The sequence below is a fragment of the Neopsephotus bourkii genome, unplaced genomic scaffold (assembly GCF_033783945.1).
Source record: "Neopsephotus bourkii isolate Nb327-2 ecotype Australia unplaced genomic scaffold, CSIRO-AGI_Nbou_v1 NB_245, whole genome shotgun sequence".
NCBI classification, from domain to species: Eukaryota; Metazoa; Chordata; class Aves; order Psittaciformes; family Psittacidae; genus Neopsephotus; species Neopsephotus bourkii.
In genome coordinates, this window is record NW_026900755.1 from 1,285,602 (window position 1) to 1,300,574 (window position 14,973).

At 43.1% G+C, this 14,973-nt stretch overlaps 2 protein-coding genes across 5 annotated transcripts in view; one reads left to right on the forward strand and one right to left on the reverse strand.

Annotated features, from left to right (window-relative positions):
* LOC133208204 (transcription initiation factor TFIID subunit 4-like) overlaps positions 1–14,973 on the reverse strand; it is a 248,593-nt gene that overhangs the window by 42,546 nt on the left and 191,074 nt on the right. The window lies entirely within an intron of this gene.
* KCTD15 (potassium channel tetramerization domain containing 15) overlaps positions 4,255–14,973 on the forward strand; it is a 46,008-nt gene continuing 35,289 nt past the window's right edge. The window contains exons 1-3 of one of the 4 annotated variants that reach the window (XM_061345922.1): positions 4,257–5,578; positions 5,918–6,044; positions 11,262–11,437. In XM_061345922.1, coding sequence (XP_061201906.1) covers positions 6,042–6,044; positions 11,262–11,437 — 179 coding nt within the window. In that variant the 5' untranslated portion in view covers positions 4,257–5,578; positions 5,918–6,041. Of the gene's footprint in view, positions 5,579–5,788; positions 6,045–7,563; positions 7,703–11,261; positions 11,438–14,973 lie in introns of those variants that run through there. The other 3 variants (XM_061345923.1, XM_061345921.1, XM_061345924.1) reach the window with 3 other exon arrangements.

The window sequence follows — 14,973 nt, forward strand, 5'->3', positions numbered from 1 at the left end:
AAATGTTTTTCCTCTCCATGACATATATAATATGGATAAGCTTAATTTAATAAGATGCTAAAAACTAATGCCATATTTGTTACTTGTTAAAAATACTTCTCGCTATTGTAACTGCTTAAGAAGAGGAGTGAGAGCACACAACAAAATGGCAATGTATAAAACTGAGAAACACCGAGCTGAATGCTAACATGGGACACCTTGATTAAGTAAATTTTTGTAAACTATTTTTGTCTTGTGAGAGTTGGAAACAGAAGAGACGGGCAAACATTTCCTATACTGTATTTCCCAAAACCCTATTTCATCTTGGCATTCCAGTGTTTATTTCTTTGTATCACGCTGTTGTCACGAGTTAGGCACTGGATAATGGATAATTTTAAAAGCAGTCCATCTGTATTTAGTCAATAACGTAATGGTTTGTAAACTTACTCAGCACCAAGCTGTTTCTTGAAAAGAACAGAAGAGCATTCAAGGGAAAAGAGTGACAAGACTTGGTGATTTCCTAATGATCAGATTTAGTTCTTTGTATGATCATGCTTACTTGCTGCCAGGAAACCCCCTATCTGCCTACAAATGACAAACAATTGTTTGACTTAATTAGCAAACCTTAGGTGAAGTTCCTGTTCCAGGGTGACTGGCACTGCAACTGGCTTGAAAACTTACTTTAACTGGGAGATGTCCTTAATTCTTCCTTTTTATTATTCCTTTTATGTCAACTGACTGTAAGGAGTGTTGAGATTCCAAGGTGCTTATAGTTAAGGTTTCTCACAAGCACAAACCTTTCTGGCAGCTCAACACATTTCTAACATCAGCCTTCCACACCTTCTGTTTCTAGCTCAGTTTCAGTGAGGGAAGCAATGGTGCTAGTCACAGGATCCACGCCTGTCTACTCTCTGCATTCGGACATGCTTCTCCCCGTGCCTCTGCAGTGTAGGGAGACAGGGCTAAGTGCAGTCACATCCACAAAACCTCACTGAAGGCAATAAGGCCATGTAGGCTTTGCTGACTAAAGATACAGCAAAGTCCAACAACTACTTTTGAAGCACCAATTTCTTTCTCAAATCTTCTCTCCATATACAAAAGCCCATCTACACTACAGTGGTGTCTTAATTGTGACTGCAAAGAACATGAATGTACATTTAATATCAATTCATTGTAAAGGAACAAGCCCCTAATTCTCATTTATCTGCTTTAAACATCTCAGGAAATGATCCATTTTCTCTCCTATTTATTGCTTTTTCTTCAAATGCCCAGAGTGAAGGGTCAGGCAGCCCATGGTTTTCTTCCTGCACTTTTTGCAATCAGTGGGAATATCATCACTGTGAAGCCAGGATCAAGCCTTGGGTTAAGGTATGTAATGTAAGAAGTCTTTAAGTCAGGCTTAAACTTCAAGGTAAGACACATAAGTAAAGGACTAAGTCAGGATGATGCCTACTACCATAAGTACAGGGCCTTCAAGAACCATAAATACCAACTGGAAGTTGTTACTCCGATTTGAATAGTGTAGAAGATGTCAATGTTATTTTTCAATTCACGACACTTCCTTTCACACTGTCAATAAGTTTCAAATCTGATAATTTCAAAATATATGTGGAACATCTTTTCAATAGGAAATTTATATTCATTCAATTCTGCATCTTTTCACAATCTAGTCATCTTCTGACCTGTAAAATATCCACAATTTGTTACCTTCGGAGAACACACACACCCCAAAAGAAAAAAAAAGGAGAAAAAGGAGCAGGGCTTCTTTATGGGCTTAAGAGTGTCAATATTTTTTACCTATTTATTGAAAAAAAAAAAAAAGCAAAATGAACTGTTGAATAAAACACAGGTTACAGAAAGGTTCTGTCCATTCTATTTTAAAACATCTGCATAGGATACAAAGAACTGCTGGCAAGAAAAAAAAATCCAAAGCATTTATTTTAATGTATTTAGTCTCTTAATAAACACAGGCTGGTCATTTGGCCAAGAACTTTTAAAACACCTATGATAAGTTACAACTTACCACTTTTGGTTATAATACCCTGTAACTGAGCTCAGGAATCTCCTGTTATAGATTTTGTATTGTTTTATTGGGAGGATAATAGAGTTGTTGAGAAAATAAGTTATGTTCAGTTCTAGAAGTATTTCTTTTTTTTGTTCACTACATACTATTTAATACTCTCCTTTGTACACTTCTTAATAGTTGAGCTTTAAGTGAAACTCTGAAAAACATTAGGATTCAAAATACATTGGAAGATTTTATTTTCAGGGTCACAAGTAGCATACCGAGATTTTTCTCTTAAACAATGACACTTAGTATCTCTGTAGTTCTATGAATACTTTTGAAGTGTCATATTAAAACCAATCTCTTGGCCTTCAGGCAAAGAGAAGCAATTAGTCTTGGAGTTGTGAATAAATAAAAATCCATTTATATACCCGTCCTTGACACGTACCTTGCAAATCTTAGAAACTTCATCTAGTGGGAAAAGAAATGTTAAATCACGAACACCAATGCTAATCATATTGCAATGTTGCTTCCTAAAACTGTTTAGTTTGTATCAATCTTTTAAGTATTAATTCGTATGTATATATTCATACACATTGAAACACAACAACAGAAAAGCATTCACACACTGGAGCGAGAAGAAAGGAAGGAGTGAGTGCGTATAGAGCTGTAATGCATACCTTTATTACCCTCAGCATTAATACAAGCAAGAAAAAACTCAAAGCTCTCAAGTACATTGTCCTTTTCTTCGTTACCGTAAAATCAATCCCACACGAGTTACATACCCTGCGTGTGCCTTTTCCATCCCTAGTGCTGCTATGTCTTTGCTTTCATCTACAAACAAACCAACCAAACAAATCTTTATTAGACCCGCGTCCTATTTCCACACAGCACAGTTGAATGGTACCTGTCACAGCCCGGTTGGGATGAGTCAAAACACAGTTTCTACTTCTTATTCAGCACCGAGTTTTTGGATCTTATTTTCCCTCTATCCTGTGCCTGGATGTGGAAGCATTCTATTTTTATGATGCTCTGATTGCTGTTTCAGATTCTCATATTTATTTTTCATTTAGCAGTTAGTAATTCACAAAGGAAGTAAAAATTACAATGCCGAGTCATCTCAAAGAGTCTGCCCGCACTCCTATGGGAAAGCTGAGTGAAACTCAGGCTGTGTGACAGGTCACTGAGCTTCAGTGGAGCTTGTCTTCCCTATACCCACTTGTTGACCCAAGAGCTGAGGAAATGAGACTACTTAGGCTACAGCCTCCTCCGGCAATCAGGTGAAGCAGCTGGTGTGGGGACACGCTGGTGTTCCCAGGTTGTTCAAGAATAAAATCCACCCCTTTGTGCTGTGCTCACACAGGCAAATGGGTGTCCCAGCCTGGAGGTCAGAGGTGGGACAGTGACCCCCACAAAGTCAGCACCTGGGCTGAGGGGATGGTCAAGAAAAACAAATTTTAGTCTGTTCTGGATGCAAATCTCTCTGCTGACCTAGTTCTCATTCTCTTTTTCATTTCAGAAGCTCAGCTAAAAATCCATAAATTAAGGAAATTAACTGATGGAGCCTCCGGCATCTTTGTAAGCTATTTAAATCTTTAAATTTACAACATCTTCTGCATATATCAAGTAATTAAACTAACTGCAGGGATGTAACTTTAATGAGAAAATTTCCCTCTTCTCCCGTAGTTTGTACTCTTAAAAAAAAAAAAAAAAAAAAAAAAAGCTACCCTTAGGAAAAAAGTTTCTGTTTATTCCTGCCACGGAAGAGAACTTTGGAAAAAAGTACTGTTTTAGAGGGTCCTGCCTTTCTCCCCTGCTTCGAGAAGAGACGGTGCACGGAGCGCATCAGGGGTACGGACTGCAGCTCCCTCCTGCGCGCCGCCGGCCTGACCTTTACGAGCCGCCGCGCAGCGTTGCATAACTGCGCTGCGCGGCCATGCTGGGCACTAGTAGGCGCTGCAGCCCGAGCTGATGCCGCGGCTGGGCTGCCGGCCGGCAATGCGGACGGGAGCGCTCCGCGGGCGCGGTAGGCGGCGGTATCCCGCTGCCCTGGGCACGGCGGCCAAGCGCCGGGGTTACCCCGCCGCCTGTGAAGCACGGAGCGGCCCGGCTCCTTCCCCCAAACCTGCGCGAGGGGCAGCGCGGAGCAGGACGCGCATCCCCGCGCAGGCATCGGCAGACCCGGGTCTTTGGCTGAAACTTGAGGGAGGGCTCTTCTGCCTTATCTTTTTTTTTTTTTTTTTTTTAAAGATTTCTGTGGGGGGTGTCCCTGCCGGCTCTTCCCCCACGCCGCGCGGGCCGGGAGCGGTGCGCGCCCGCGGAGCCGCCCGCGGAGCCCCGCGCCATCGCGCCGCGCTCTCTAATTGAAATGGCGCTTTTGGCCGGGGGCGGGCTGCCAGGGCGCTCCGCAATAGCACAATGCATGTCGATAGACGTCATTTGGTTTTAATGGCCTACAGGAAATTTGGCGTTTACAATGCGAGACATTAGCAAAGGGTGAAAGGGAGGGGGAGACAGGAGGGAGGGAGGCGAATAATTGCGCCCCCTCCGCCTTCGAGACCCCCCGTCCGCGCCCCGGCGGCGCTCGGTGCTGCGGGGGGGAAGGGGGAAGTCGGGATTATTTTTAAAATTATTATTTATTTTTGAACTTGATCTAGTTTATCAACAAGTGCAGAGTGGGTGCTACCCTAATTGTAACAGAGGAGTCAAGAAATGTGAGAAACGTGCCCTGTGTTACTTATTTGGGAGCTGAAAATTTATGCCTAGTTGAAAACGCCTGGGGAAATATTACATCAGACCAAATGACAATGATTAAAATCAGCTTTTTTCCCCCTTCCAGCCCCCATCCCCCTTTTCCTCCTTCTTCTTTTCAGTAAGTCTGTTGAAGGACGTGACAGTGGCCTGATCCTCCCCAACACCGAACCGTTATCCCCAGGGCCGGGCAGCGCTCCGCGGGGCTGAGCGGGGCTCCCGCCCCGATCCGCGCTTCTCTGCGCGGAGGGGCTCTGCGGACGGCGGGGCCGGGGAGCCGGCCGCCTTCCCAGCCTGATTTAATTTTCAAGGGTTGTGTTTTATTTTATTCCGGGGGGGGGGGGGGGGGGGGGAGAGAAGTAAGAATAAATCTGGAGACCTTCACCAAAAGGAGGGGAAAATATCCAATTTTCATCGCAAAATTAGCTCGGGCGAGAGCAAAGGGCTGAGCTAATTGTAGCCTAATCCTCTGCCCTGCAGGCGTTTGCAAAGCCCTGAGCAAGAATTCGCTTTTTTTCCTCCTCTTCTCCCTTCCCTCTGTTATTTAGAGACGGGATTATTGCCTTTCTTCTCATAACAGCCTCGGCAGTTTCATTTAAAGGTTTTTTTTTCCCCCTCACACACACACACATCCACAGACACACAGAATAAATAGAAAAAGAAGCAGCAAAAACGGGGGGAGAGGAGAGACAGAGGAGCTTTAAAAATAATAATAATAATAATAATCACAGCAGGATCTGCGGAGCAAAGACAGTAATAAAAGCAAAAAGCTGAGCCCATCACACACAAACCCAACAGAGCCCAAAGCCAAAGGGGGGCTTGCACATCTCTTCCGTGCTCAAGGTAAGGAACGCGGCGGCGGCTCCGCGGCTGCCCGGGCCGGAGCGCGCACTGCGCGCCGTGCCGTGTATCGCATTGCATCGCGGCGCACCGCGCTCTCGCCTTCTCCCGCTTCCCCCTCCTCCTTTTTATTTAATTTTTTTTTTTTTTTTTTTTTTTGGAAAGTGCCTCTTCAAACTAACTCGGGTCTTGGCTCCGCAGGAGAAGCGGCGGAGGGGCGGTTTGTTGTTTTTTTTTTTTTTTTTTTTTTTTTTAAAGCTACAGGACTCGTTTGCAGCCGCCCCGCTTTGATAGCGCCGTGTCTCTGTCTGTGTGTGTATGTTTTGTTTTGCTCCGCTCCAGCATGGGCAGCGCCGGCGGAGCCCCGCGGCCCGGGGTGCCCGCGCTGCCGTCCCGGCCCCGGCTTTGAAGACGACGGCCAAGCCCCAGCGCGGCGGAGGCAGCGCGGCTCGCTCCGCGCTCTCGCATGGTACAGCGAAGCCGCGGGGGTCGGCCGGGCGGTGCGCGGGGCAGCGCGGAGCGGGGCGCGGGGGCTGGCGACGGGGCGTCTCGGCACAAAGGGAAGGCGGGCGACAATGGGGAGCGGCGCGTATGGAAAAGACGGGCGGGCTGTGAATGAAACTCTGGCGCCAGTGAGAGTGGAAGGCTTGGTCTGGGGTAGACTTCAAACCACTCTAGGCTATAGTTTGCATTTCTTCTCCTGCATGCGATGTGGCACACTTCTGCAAAATTAATACATTAGCCTGGCTAATGCTCACCACCATTGGCTGCGCGGAAAATGAGCAGGAGCGGGGATTCGGGGCTGGCTTTTTGGTGGTTTGTGTTTTTTTTTTTTTCCCCTTGCATTCATCTAAGACATCTCCTCTCTTGTTATGTGGGAATAAGTAAAGGACGCCATGTTGTGCCTTTTTTTTTTTTTTTTTTTTTGGTTGAATTTTACCTTTGGGCACACAGTGTGTTTAAAAAGAGAAACGAAGAAGTTGAGTGACCGGGTGCGTTTGCTTGCTTGTGATTTCTCTGGACATCACGCCTGGAAAGGCGTTTGGGTGACGTTAAACTTGCACTAAATAGGCTGGAGATAGGCGGGTTGGGAAGGGGGGAAGCACTTGTTTTCTTAGGGTTGTTTTTTTTTTTTTCTTTTCGGCAGAGTTCCTGAGGGGGCTGCCCCCCCCGTAAAAGTTTTGGGCACCATGTTCTCTGTCACTCGGTCCAGTGTTGAGGGAGACAGCGGGGAGGTGCGGAGGTGTGTGCACAAGCCTTCACTGACTTTCAGTGTTGAAGCCTTGCAGCCCGTGCCTTGCAGCCTCCTCCGCCCCCCCCGCCCCGCTTTGTCTGTAGGCCCTGTTCACGGCGTGAGCATTTGTCTCAGGGTGGCTCCAGAGGCAGACCCGAGCGGTCGCCCTCTCTGGGTGCGTAGAGACAAAGGTAATTGCCGGATCTGCAGCCGCCGTGTCCCTCCGGTCGCGCCAGCACTGCCATACGGGTGACTCCTGCAGCCGATCACCGCCCCGGGGTGCTGGGCTGCGTGGGGAGGCTACCCCGGAGCTCTTCAGGGCCTGCTGGCATGGGAATGGAGATCTCGGGGGGCAGAGGGGGAGGAGGACAGCTCCCTCCCCTTCCTCTCTCCCGACTCCGGCCTGGGAGCAGTCCCGGGGAGCGTGAGCCGGGGCTCTGCAGACGCTGGACCGGGCCCTGGCCCCCCGGGGGAAAGAGCTGCCTCATGGCAGGTCCTTAAACCTGCAGTTCTCAGCTCACGTCCTAAATGTGCATGAAGGAATTAAACTGCGCGACTGAATAACAGCATTAGTTTCAATTATTTTTTTTATCCTGGCAACAATAAACTTTAGAAACAAAGCGCTTTTACATCCTTAATTAGTCTTGCTTCCCATCTGTAGTCTTTTAAGTGCCTGCTTCTTGATTTAACTTTGTCCCTCCTTCCGAGCCACCTCCTTTTTCATTCTTCTCCCTTTTTTTCTCTTTGCCCCTTCCAGCCTGCTGCCGGTTTCTACCCTGCAACCTTTCACCTCTCTTGTCCCTCTATGTCTGCTCTGCACGGTTTATTCCTGCTGTATTTTCCCAACATCCAACAGCAGTATTGGTTACCATGGCCCCGAGCTATGTGCAGAGGTGGGAAAGCTTCATCCGCCCAAAAGTTCTTACACTTTTGAAGTCTTTCTTTTAGTAGGATCTGAAATGTATCATCTAGAGTGTGTATTAAATGAACAGTATTCCTAAAGGCTTTAGAGCAAGAAAGGCAACACCCTGGAAAATTCTGCAGTCTTTCAGCATTCTCTGCCCTAGGGTTATAGCCCTGGGCACAGAGCTGAATGGAGCTCTTACAACTGCCTTCTGTTTACCTTTTATGGTTAAAATAACAGCTTAGCAAAGAAGCAACTTCATGGAGAAACGATTCAGTGAAATCATCTCAAGCTGTAGCAGCATAGCTAGTTTAATCACCCCTAGAGAGCTGAACAACTGTGAGCACAATGGGACACAAAATCATTTTGTGTGTAAATGAGCATGGCATTGTGATTATTTCACTTTGCATGGGCAAATAGTTTTTACAAGCAGTACTTATGCAGTTAGCTTAGAAAGGCAGAAAAAAGATAAGCTGGCTCTGAAAGATCTTGGTGTGTAATGTTGGAAAAACTAAATATTCACATAATTTGGGAATCAGGCTCTATTGATTTTGCCTTCAGCAGGTTTCTGTGTTACTTATTAGAGCAGGGTTATTGCCTGTGCCACTAGTTGGGATGCTGTATCCTGTTGTAGGCGACTAAAGAGCAAGGATTATTTTACATGGTTTAATAAATGAAGTTTGTTAGTGTTTCTGCGATATTTACCCTTAAGGTTTTAATTTTCACATCAGTATTAGAAAATATGTGCATAAAGACTTTTGCTGGATAAATACATTTAGGATTTTGCTTTGTGTATAAAGTAAGCACATTACTCAGTGTGATGAATTTTAGCTGCATTTCGCATTAAGAAGAGGAAGGAGTCATTAGAAATAGGGTTACGATACCTTAAGAAATAGGGATTTTTTTTTTTTTTTTGAGCAGTAAGTGTTTTTGGTGCCCGTCTTGTGATGCTTAGCAATTATGCCCCCTGATAATTTGCTCATACAAAAATGATTGAATTCCACAACTTTAATAAAAACGTAGGATTCATTTTTTTTAATATGAATCCTCTCCAACCAGGGGAAAAGCCTTTACTTTAATTCCCCTTCTCCTCCTCTCCCCCAGAAAGCCAGTGGCACCCTCAGTAAGTACGAAAAGCCATGAAAGTTTGAGAACTATTTTAGCTTTCCAGTGATTTTCTATAATTGTTTTTTCAACACATGCTCTAGCTGAGAGATGCCAAAAGCAGAGGATTGTTCAAAAGGTCCCTCCAGTGAATAGTATAAATTAAATATCTACTGTGTGAGTATGGCCTCACTGAGAATCTCAGGCTCTCTGCAGATCAAGGAATTTACTGGTACGCTAACATTAAACACAATCCTAAGATAGCAGCTGTGTTTAAATATGCACAAATAGATTCAGATCACTTGATCTTTAGCTATCTGTGCATATTTTAAAATTGAAGTCTGTATTTCAAGACAAATGGTTAAATGTAAGACACGTTTTACAGAAGACTGGAAGTCCTTTGATTTCATTTGGAAATTGTAACAAGGGGTGCTGATAAGCCCTAATTAGGCACTTGTTTTGTGAAACTGCATGAGATGTGTTTCTAAGGCAGCTCTGTACCTTGCACCTTTATCATTAGTGGTAATGGTTAGGGTCTGAACAAAGACAGGGTTGACATTTAGCCTGGATCTTCTGACCCTTTCATTTAAGTGAAGGAGTAGAGAGTGAACATGAGTTTGCAGTGCTCTTTGGTAAGGAAAAAAAAAAAAAAACCCAACCAAAAACCTTTGTCTGTGTTGGCATACAGATGAGGCACCCACAGATTAGTAAACACATCGCTAAAATACTGCAGGTACTTACACACCAAGTTGTTTTTAAAAGTTAGTTCTGTTATTTATGCTCTATGACATATTGAAGATTACCCACAACAGGCTCTTATGGGAAACAAGAAAGCAACGTCTTCAGTCATGAAAGGATTCAGTCACTTTCCTTGAAGGTGGTGCTGTAGTAAAAATGTTAATGCCCAACTTTGCATCTGCTGACACGGAAGTCCTAAAGACAGAGTTGGTATTTGCTTCTTGTTCAGTGCAGATGTCCGTCCAGCCTCTGAAGAGGAAAGGATGTGGATTCATAATGGGGTGATGTATTTCTGTGCTGTAGATTCAGGAAATTCTTAGGAGCTAACCAAGATGGAATACAGTAAATGGAGATGTTGCAGTGACTTTGTGAAGCTGTCATTTCTTATTCCCTTTCTATGCAGCTTAGATTTTGTTTGTTTGTTTGTTTTTACAAAGAATTTTTGCTGATTGTATGTTCATCAAGTGGGGTAGGCAGGCATCTTTTGCAAAATACTGCTAAGAGAAAGGCAAGACCAGCTTTAGATTTCTGAGAAAGATTGTCAAAGTAATGCGGGAGAAATGGGAATTACTTTGCCATGCTGCATGTAAAGTGCTTGTCAGATATAAGGAAGAGCCTGAGTGCTTGGTAGCATGCTTGCAGAACAAAATACCAAGAAAATTAGATTATATTCAGAAATGTCTTCAACTGTAATGTTTTGCATATGTTGCTTTACCCATAAGGGGGAGAATGGACATTTTCTTTAACTTTTATAAAAGGTTTTTTTTCTGTTTGACATGTATGCTGTTTGTACCGATTTAACTGAAATCAGCTTTGAGACACACGTTTCATGCAGAATAAGCTGTGTTTTTCTTCCAGAAGAGAATTGAGGAATTTTCTTTTGCTGTGGTTGTCCTGTTCATTTTTAAGACATTTCAGTATTTTGCAGGTTGTTTTTTTTACATCAGCTGAGGATTTTTGGACTCAAATCAGAAATTTCACCAATTTTCAAGTATTTTCAGGGTAATAAACGTTAGGTGGATTGTTGAATTTGTAATTTCACGTGCCAGATTGTACAGTACTTTCTCACGCGTCTTGCCATGAAAGCATGTGTCAGTTTACTTACCTTCCTGTTTTCACTGCTTCCAGGTATTAATTGCTTTCGGTTTGAAAGCTTATTAGTTCTGTATGTCTGATATTAAGGCTTAACTGAAAATCATACATTTATTTCACAATTATTGAAAGTAAACCAGAAAATTGATCTTAGTTTGATGTGAAATTTACTACATGTATAAACTAAATGCCTTAGGTACTGAGGAAGTCACTAATTTAGAGGTGTCTTGTTACTGAGACAAACTTGCAAAAACGCCTGAATCCCGATTCACAAATTGGTTATTCGTATGTCAGGGGATATTTCACATCTAACACATAAGCCCGCGACCTTTAATTAGAATTTTGCAGTTTGTTTTATGCCCCTTGAGGCTGACACCTTGAAAAATTTTTTTCTTGATTTCTTATTGCTAATAAGCATCTTTCTCTTCGCCTCTGGTACTTTGAAGAAAATGATGCAAATACACTTAATTACAGTGGTGGCAATAATTTGTTAACTGAATATGTGATCAGGCAGATGCAAAAATGATCTGATTAGATCTGTGATCACACTGGAAAGAAAGGTAACACACTGGTAGATTTAAAAGAAACTGTTCTTTTTTTCTTTCCTTTTGCAGGAGGGAAGAAGCATGTCCCGTCTGTCTCTGACACGGTCCCCGGTTTCTCCTCTGGCTGCACAAGGAATTCCTCTCCCAGCCCAACTCACCAAGTCGAACGCTCCTGTGCATATTGATGTAGGAGGACACATGTACACCAGCAGCCTGGCTACCTTGACGAAGTACCCGGATTCCAGGTAAGACCTTGGTGTTTTCAGGCTCGTTGCCCATTTCTGTTCGTTTCATGGAGAGAGGCATGCACCTGTGAGGAATATTTCAATGAGAAATACGATTTATTCACCACTTATGAATAATTTAGTTTCTGATTTATACAGTAACTTCACTGGGCTTCTACAGAAAAAAAAGCCTGTAAAATTTATGCATTATTTAGAGAGTCTATTCATTCTCTCTCTTAACGTCTTCTGCACTCTGCCATTGTGTTTGAAACACCTGTTGGTGTGCTGCTCTAGATTATTTCCAACTGTACCAAGAAACATCTTTCCTTAATATTTTGGAGGGGGGAAATCCTTTACTCCTTCCTTACGAAAACTGTATGGCTTTGTTATACTGGGACTCAGTAATGCTTCTGTTGGCCAGCCAAAATCCTGACCCCAGTGGTAGCTGTATGCCTCACTGTCAGTGGTCATTTCCTTTGGCAGTGGCCACCCAGCTGACCCGCTCTGTCTGCTCTTAGCTGCAGACAGGATTGAATCTTTGAGTGCTTAAAGGTAGCTGGTTTGTGCTGGACAGGTTGGTGACATATCTGGCAAGATTTATTTAGAGCTGGCCAACATTATCGCAGATTAGACTCCATATATGATGCCCAATTATGAATAGATGCAGCATGAAAGTATATTTGTATGTACTCCCAGTCCCACGGGGTGTGTGAAGGGTGGGGGATCCTGGACAGCATCAGCCCTGTGCTGGTAGTGTGGCAGAAACTGCTGTGTTAACAGCTGAAGCACTTTCATCGGAGCAGTCTATTAAGACTTACCTGATTTTGATTTACAGTTATGATCACTAAACTAGTTGAGCTCTTCATTCAGACTGCTTGTTTTTCAGAAGGGCAAGTGCCTCGTACGTAACCAAGAGAAGGTGTGGATGTGCAGTGTCAGGGTCCGCAGCAGACTGGTTAAAGGAGGCACTCTTGATTCCAAACCAGGGCCCAAGTCAACACGTTTCATTGCCAGAGGTTTTGCTACCTTCATGGCCTTTTCATAAAGGACAGGTTTTGGTTTTTTGTCTTTTTTGGGGGGGGGGTGTTTGTTTTTTTTTTTGGTATGACAGCCAGTGTAAAGCTCTAGTTTCATTTGAAGATTTTTCCTTTAAAAGAATTAGGTATTTTTACAGATTTGGCAGGTTCCCAAGCAATAAATGACATTTGTGGACACACCTTGAAATGCCTCTGATGTCATAAAGCATATGGATGTGATTTCATTCTAAGGAATGGGAGTTGCTGAAATTCTGCATGGAAAAGAAACAATTACTGAAATACCTGTATTTGATGGTCAGGCCAAACAATATGATTTTTCTGGACAATGCCTGTTTAGTGATGTCTGTGTAGTACTGCTTTAATCAGAGAAGAAATCTGTTCAGTGGGGAGAAATTTATAGCAGAGAAGTAGACAAATGCTTCATAATATAAAAAAATACAGGGAAGATTCAGTAGTTGTAATAGAGTAGCACATCCGTTTCTACATTTTAAAGTATCACTGCTGACAGTATTTTTAAAATATCCCCTATATCACACTTACTTAATGAAAACTTCAGTTATGGAAGCTTTGGGAGAATATATATAAATTCACAGATCTTATTTAAAGAGTATAGGGTATTGATCTAAAACCTCCAGTTTGATAGTAACAAGAGTATTTCTTTAGATTTTGTACTATGTTAAAACTGAAAGTACAAAACTCTGACAGAGCTCATGTGCTGCCTGGTATTTTGCTGTTTACTGTCTTTTGTTTCCATTGCTGTGTTATCTAATGAGGGTTGAATGCTTTTCCAGCTGCTCAAACTTCAGTTTTTGCTGGAGTAAAAGCTTACAGGATGAAATCTTTAGATGACAATTTTATCCAGCATCCCAAGTAGGAATATTGCTAGATACATTATGAAGTTATTACGAAGGGTGCACCTTAATCTGTCCCCCCCCTTATTTATTTATTTATTTGTTTGTTTATTTATTTATTTATGTGAAATCTGTTTCTCTGCAGTGCTGTATAGTAGGCTTGGTTGGTTACCCCCCATTAAGTCTGGCCTGCTCTCATTCCTGTTTAAGGCAAAGTACTTGCATTGATTTCAGTGGAGATGGTTGAAGCTCCTAATGGTGCTTTGCTGCCCTGGTGTGTATCTTCCGTAAGGCACAGACTTATCTTCACAGTGGTCTTGCTGGGAGAGGAATCCCAGGTCTGGCACAGGTGCAGGAGGAAAGCAATAGCTTTTCTGAGCAAGACATCTGGAATTAATGGCTGAGTACTGTTAGCCTGTGGTCAGTGATAACATGCATGGCCACAGACAGAGGCGTGACCATACTCATCCCACACAGAGCTTCCTGGATTACTTTGGTTAGCCTACTAAACTCTCAGTTTAAGGGTGAGTTTAAAACTCCAAATCTAAGAAATTATATTCGTACATTGTATTTCAGCAAAAGATGTAAGCTGATACTCTGAAGTGCTTTGCTAAATCATAGCCCCAGTCACATGTAGTTCGTACCCACTAAAATTGGAAGCTGTGGAAATAAGGCTTCCTGTTTATTTGTGTTACAATGTCTATTTCTTTATCAGTGCTCCAAAATCCTAAGTATGCTTTTAGCTCGTAGCATGTACTGTACATGAATGTTAAAAGACACATACAGATTGTGAGCATGTGTATAAATACAGTTAGAGTGCGTGGGGTGTGCACATGGAGACATCACATGCTAATGGAAAACAGAAGAAAATAAATCATCAAATCATGTTTATACTCCATAGTATTTTGAGGAGGTCCAGTCATGTGAAGTCCTGAACAAACTCAGTTCACTTTGACTGTAAAGGGATGGAAGAGCTCCCAGCAGCTTGCCAGATCAGACCCAGCAGGAGCAAGTATAGGTATGACCAGTTCCTGCCTATACCTGCTCTCCAGTCACCCCTCTGGTATGATATAAATTACAGCTGACAGCAGTCAGCGTGGTAGATTTCTTACTGTAATTTGTTAGGATTGACTGTGCTTAGCCCACTCAGCTGGCTGTGCCTGGCTGTTCCCAAGTTAGGTGGTTGGCTCTAATTTGGAGAAAGGACCTGATTCTGGAAGTCTTACTCACATGAGCAGATGGCTGGTGATATGAAGTCAGAGGCCAGTTCTTGCATTTCAGTGATCCCAGAGTTGTTTCAGAGCAACTTTGATAGTCTTTGATGTTGTTTGTATTAGTGCAGCTGCTGAGAGAAAAGCTTTTGTCCATTAATTAGATTTACATAAGTGAAGGGTGCCAGATTAGGCATTAAGAGGGGCAGAGGCCCTCTTTCCAGTAATTTTTTATAGGCTACATAAATACACCTAAGAAGGAGGGAACTTGAGCAGTGCACAACTGGTGTGACAAAGAACAGGGTTAGACAGCCACCGCCAGAGATGGTTTCTAAACCACTTATGCTCACCTTATGCACTACTCTTACACATCTCATCAGTTGGCTTTTTGAATGAAACACCATACAAGAAAGAGATTAAAAGGCAACAAAAATGAAAAACATAGAAAAAATTATGAT